The 6,000-nt window shown below is 42.9% G+C and overlaps 1 protein-coding gene across 2 annotated transcripts in view; it reads left to right on the top strand.

The window, feature by feature from the left end:
- Positions 1-209: 209 nt before the first annotated feature.
- TKTL1 (transketolase like 1) overlaps positions 210-6,000 on the top strand; it is a 28,453-nt gene continuing 22,662 nt past the window's right edge. For both annotated transcript variants that reach the window (XM_086389512.1, XM_086389511.1), the window contains exons 1-2: positions 210-388; positions 4,837-4,954. In XM_086389512.1, the coding sequence (XP_086245638.1) occupies positions 255-388; positions 4,837-4,954 (252 nt within the window). In that variant the 5' untranslated portion in view covers positions 210-254. The remainder of the gene's footprint in view (positions 389-4,836; positions 4,955-6,000) is intronic.

Genomic DNA, 6,000 nt, shown 5'->3' with positions numbered 1-6,000 from the left:
GGTGCGGAGGAAGCTCTCTTTGAGTTGACAGGACAAGCGCAGATACAAAGGACTAATCTCAAGGTATCTCGAATAATGTGCAATATATGAAAGACAAATATTCAAAATCCGCGGGATTGGAGGGCGCGCGGAGGGAGCGGCGCGCGGAGGGAGCGGCGCGCGGAGGGAGCGGCGCGCGGAGGGAGCGGCGCGTTTGTACACCGCGCAGCACACTCCGCTGTATTTGCTCCTCAGACGCGGGCGTGTTCGCAGCTATGGCCGACGCTGAGGCGAGCGCCACGATGGCGGACGAAGCCAAACCTGACTCGAAGACTTTGCAGATTCTGCGGGACATGGCCAATCGCCTGCGCATCCATTCTATCAGGGCCACCTGCGCCTCGAGTTCTGGGTAAGGCGCCCTCGTCGAAGCTCGGGTCGTTGAGCGGCTCGCCCTGCGGGACGCCTGTGGAGAGAGTTGAGGGAGCTGTCGGGGGGCGGGGAGGGCTCGGTTGTGGAGGCCCCGTTTCATGCTCTCCGGGTTTGGCTGCCATATGCTCCGGCAGCCACCCCTCTCGGGCCCGTGGCCGGCCGACAGTGGCGGCCCGGGGCCTCCGGTCTCTCAGGTTAACGGAGAAGAGCCCGGACGCGACGGGCGGAGCGCGTGGCCCGGGCGGCTAGCATGGGAGCGGGAGCGGCCTGGCGCTGTTTGTGTGAGGAGTTGTCCTCGTCGCCAAGGCCTCGAACCCAGTAGATGGAGTTTGGAGAAATAAAGCTTAAAAGAAAGTGATGGGGGAGTAAGAATCCGAGCAAAGGGGAAACTGTTGCTTCTGCTGGTATTTTGTCGAAGATGTTTACGTCAATATTCATAAGAGATATTGCAGTTAGTTTTCTTGGAAGATATTTGTCTGCCTTTAGCATCGGTATAAGGGCTGTTCTGGCCCAGAGTGAGTTTTAACGTGTTCTCTTCAGGGTTTTTTTTTTTTTTTTTCCCTGGAAGAGTTGGAAGAGGATTGAGGATTCGGCAGTGAGGCCATCAGGTTCAAAGTTTTTCTTTGTCATGGAGCTTTTCCACTACTGATACAACTTCCGTATTGTAGATTTACTCAGATTTTCTCTTTGTGATTTAGTCTTCTTCGATTTTGTTTCTAGAAATTTCTAGGTTAAACGATTTATTGCCATACAATTGTTCGCAGTACTTGATAGTGCTTTTTATGTCTGTTGAATTGGTGGTTATAGCCTTACTTTCATTCCTGACATGAAATTAGTAATTTCGAATCTGATTTAGTACATTTAGTAATTTTCTTTTTCATTTATTCTAGTTAAAGGTTTGTTAATTTTGTTAATCTATTCAAAGAACCAACTTCTGTTTTGGTTCATTTTCTACATTGTTTTCCTAGTCTATTTGTTTCTGCTCTAGTATTTTATTACTTTTTCCATTTTAGTAGCTTTGATTTAGTTCTGCGTTTTTCAGTACGTTGTGAACTTAAGGGCTTCCCCTGGTGACTGCGACCGTAAAGAGCCTGCCTGCAATGCGCGAGACCCAGGTTAGATCCCTGGATCCGGAGGATCCTGTGGAGAAGGAAATGGCCTCCCACTCCAATATTCTTGCCTGGAAAATCCCATGGATGGAGGAGCCTGGCGGGCTACAGTCCATGGGGTCGCAAAAAGTCGGACAGGACTGAGCGAGCTCACTTTCTTTCACTGTGCACTTAGGTTTGTTTGTTTGTTTAGTTGTTTGTTTGTTTTTTTCCCTTGAGAGACTTTTTATTTATCTATTTATCGGCCTCACCGTGCAGCTTGCAAGATCTTACTTGCCGGACTGGGGATCGAACCAGGGCCCAGGGTAATGAAAGCGCCGAGTTCCAACGACTGCACCGCCAGGGGATTCCCAGAGATAGTTCTTTTTTAATGCAATCATTTATAGCTGTAAACTTCTCTCATCACTGCTTTTGCCACATCCCACAAATTTTGGTATAATGTGTATTTCATTTGTCTCTAAAAGTTCATCAGCTTTTCTTGCAATTTTTTCTTTGACCTATTCATTTAAGTACACTGTGGAGAATTTTTGTTGTTTTCTTTTAAAATTGAATTATAGTTGACTTGCAATATTAATGTCAGGTGTACAATACAGTGATTCAATATTTTTACAGATTATACTGCATATAAAGTTATTTTAAGAGTGTGTTGCCTAATTCCCACAAATGTGTAAGCTTTATCATTTTCCTTCTATTATTGACTTCTAACTTGACCCTGTCATGGAGATGTGTGTGGTTCTGGTTTTTTTTTTACACTTACATTTTGCTCCCTTCACCTTCTAAATTAATAATGGTTTACATTTTCTCAAGAGATCTCTAACAGGAGTATCCACTTAAGGGATACTTGAAAGCCAAGAGGTTTAACTCTCCATTTTCTGTATTGTGAAATTTGAAAGGGGAGATTAGTAATACCCATGAGCTGCACTTAAAATCTTACTCTTCTGACTTTTGGGGCATGGCAGGGCTCTATAGTGCCTGCCTGGACGCCCATGAAAGCTGCTTTTTTAAGAGCAAGGGTTGTTTCATTCTGTAAGGGCCTCAAGTTACTCCACCATGAGAAACTTCTCAGTCTGACCATTTACTTCCTAAAAGAAACTCACTTTAGGTAGTAGAATGCATTTTATTCATTGGGGTTTTTTAAAATTTTCTTTCCCAGTGTTATTGAGATGTAATTGAGCACACGGGGCTTCCCTGGTGGCTCAGCAGTAAAGAATATGCCTGCCAATGCAGGAGATGAGGGTTTGATCCATGGAGAAGGAAATAGCAACCCACTCAAGTATTCTTGCCTAGGAAATCCCATGGACAGAGGAGCCTGGCAGACTATAGTCCATGGGGTCACTCAGAGTGGGACACGACCTAGCAACTAAACAATTGAGCACACAGCATTAATATATTAGCATAATAATTTGATTTAAATATATTGTAAAATGATGACCACAGGTTTATTTACCATCCACCATCTCATAGATATAACGGAAAAGAAAAATGTTTTTTCCTTGTAATGAAAACTCTTAGGATCTACTCTTTCAACAACTAAAGTATATATCATACAGCAGTGTTAACTACAGTCATTTAGTTGTGTTTTACTTCCCATATCTGGAAGTTTGTAGCTTTTGACAACTTTATCCAATTCCAGCTCCCCCCAACCCCCACCTCTGGTAACCACAAATCCTATGATCTTCTATGAGTTCGGACGTTTGGTGTGGGTTTTTTGTTTGTTTTTAGAGTCTACATATAAGTGAGATAATACAATATTTGTTTTTCTCTGAGTTATTTCAGTTAGCATAATGTTCTCAGGGTCCATCTATGTTGTCACAAATGACAGAATTTCCTTTTTATGAGTGAATTATATTACATCATATATATATGTACCACATCTCGTTTATCCGCTCATCTTTTTTTAAAGAAATACTATATTTTATGTATTTATTTAGTTTTGGTGGCTCAGCATGTGGGATCATAGTTTCCTAACCAGGGAAATCCGCATTCATCTATCGGTGGACACTTAGGTTGTTTCCATGGCTTGGCTACTATAAATAATGCTGCTGTGAATGTAGGGGTGTAGATATCTGTTCCACATAGTGTTTTCATTTCCTTCAGATACATTCCCAGTAGTTGAATTGCTGGGTCATAAGGTAGGTTGTTTTTTTTGTTTGTTTTTTAAGATCCTCTTATTGTTTTCTATAGTGGCTGTTCTGGTTTACATTCCCACTGACAGTGCACAGGATTCCCTTTTATCCACATCCTTGCTAGCATTTGTTAGTTCACCTTTTTGATGATAGCCATTCTTACGAGTGTGAGGGGATATCTCATTGTGATTTTGACTTGCAATTTCCCTGATGATCAGTGATATTCAGTACCTTTTCATATGCATATTGGCTGTCTATTTTCTCTGGGAAAATGCCTATTCAGATCCATTGCCCATTTTTAATAGAATTTTTTGTTGTTTTGTTATGAAATTGTGTGAGCTTTTTATATATTTTGTATGTAAACACCTTATCGGATATGTGATTTGCAAATACTTTTGTCCCATTCAGGAGGTTGCCTCTGCATTTTGTTGATGGTTTCCTTTGCCGTCAAGAATTTGACTCAGTCCCACTTGGTTTATGTTTGTTGTTGTTTTATTGTTTTTGTTGCTTTTTTTGCTTTTGCTTTTAGTGTCAGATTCAAAAAATCCTCACCAAGACTCAGGTCGGTGCTTAGTGCCTATGTTTTCTTCTAGGATTTTTATGGTTTCCAGTGTTACATTTAAGTCTTAATCTATTTCAAGTTAATTTTTGTGAGTGGTATAAGATAGAGGTCCAGTTTCATGTTTTCACATGTGAATATCCAGTTTTTCCCTTACCGTTTGTTGAAGAGACTTGTTCTTTCTGCATTGAGTATTCTTGGCTCCCTTGTCAAAAGTTAGTTGACCACATAGGTGTGGGTTTATTTCTGCTTTGTGGAATTTCTGATTAATGATATCACAAATGAATTCAAGTGAAGTAACACTCAAATGTTTACAGAGTCATCAAGTGAACCTCCTCAAGTATGTCGGTGCTCCACTGATAGAAGGAGTCTAGTCTATGAGGCCTTGCTCTCTTCTGGGAGAGGAGTTGTGAGATTACTGGGCCTTAAAGCATTCTTAAAAGCTGTGAGCTTGGAGCGGGGGCCACTGAGTGCCTTAGAATCCCTTTCCCTTGACTGGATTCTTCTGGGGCTGGAAGAAATGACTGCTGCTTTTGGTTTGAGGAGACCATGTGTTGAAAGGCCTCCTTGTGCACTGTGTGTGTCCCTGGTGAGTCACTTGCCTGTGAGAAATGACCTGTGCCATGTCTTCCAGCCACCCCACATCATGCAGCAGTGCTGCTGAGATCATGTCTGTGCTGTTCTTCCACGTCATGAGGTATAAACAAGCGGACCCGAAGAACCCAGACAATGACCGTTTCATCCTCTCCAAGGTAAGCTGGCACAGGAACCTAGGGCCAGTTCAGATACTTGGTTCTTAAACTCATTTTAAAAGCCACCGTGTGTCAACAAGGCCTGAGATGGCCTCTGTTTATTGTTTTGGTTCTTCCCTCTTTGCTTCATGTCTTCATCTGTTTAGGTTGGGGTAACAAAACACCAGAGACTAGGTGGCTTATAAACAATAGAAATTTATTTCTCACAGTTCTGGGGGCCAGAAGTCTAAAATCAAGGCACTAACATGGTTGTGTTCTTGTGAGGGCCATCTTCCCAGTTACAGACTTCTCATTGTATCGTGCAGTGGAAGGAGAAACGGTTTCCCTTTTTATAAGGGCACTGACCCCACTCCTGAGTATTCTGCCCTCATGACCTAATCACTCCCCAAAGACCCCCACCTCCTTATACCATCACCTTCAGCTTCAGATTTTCAACATAAGAGATTTGGAAGGAGGGGCACAAACATTGAGACCATGGCAACTCATAAAGATCTAAAAGGTGTTCTAGCAGAAACTGCATAGTGGGAAGGATGACTTGCAGCAACTGGCAGCCCCTGTTTTCCTTTGGTACTTCACCTTAATTGATCTGGCACTAAGGCCCCCCTACCCAGAGTCATGCTCCTCCCATCCTGTGCCACCTGGGTAGAGGAGGGCAACATTGAGCTTGATTTGAAGGTACATCCTGCTCTGATCAGTCAGCTTTCTCTTCCATTTTTCTGCAGATCACCAGTAGGGAGTTTCTCATGAGTCTAGATATGGTAACCAGGTACCTCATGACATTGGAGGACAGGAAAGAAAAGGAATGTTAAAAACAAGATCAACCTAGGAGAACAAGCAGCTCTTTGATGCTATCTGAAGGTTTGCTGTGTTCTGAGCAAAGCATTCAGAACTTAACTGGTAGAACATCGTGTGCAAACAGAAACCCCAGATCTAGGCAGTGGAAAGTAAAGAGAAGGCAGAGTACGGGCAGAGAACCTGGAGCTGTAGTTAATGACCCTTGTCTTGGTGTCTAAAATGTAATCTCAAGTGAGGTTTGCCCAAGGATG

The sequence above is a fragment of the Bos grunniens genome, chromosome X (assembly GCF_055505025.1).
Source record: "Bos grunniens cultivar Pamir isolate PY7600 chromosome X, Bosgru_T2T1.0, whole genome shotgun sequence".
In the NCBI taxonomy this organism is placed as follows: Eukaryota; Metazoa; Chordata; class Mammalia; order Artiodactyla; family Bovidae; genus Bos; species Bos grunniens.
The sequence above is the reverse complement of the archived record's forward strand: the minus strand, read 5'-3'. Positions and strand labels throughout refer to the sequence as shown.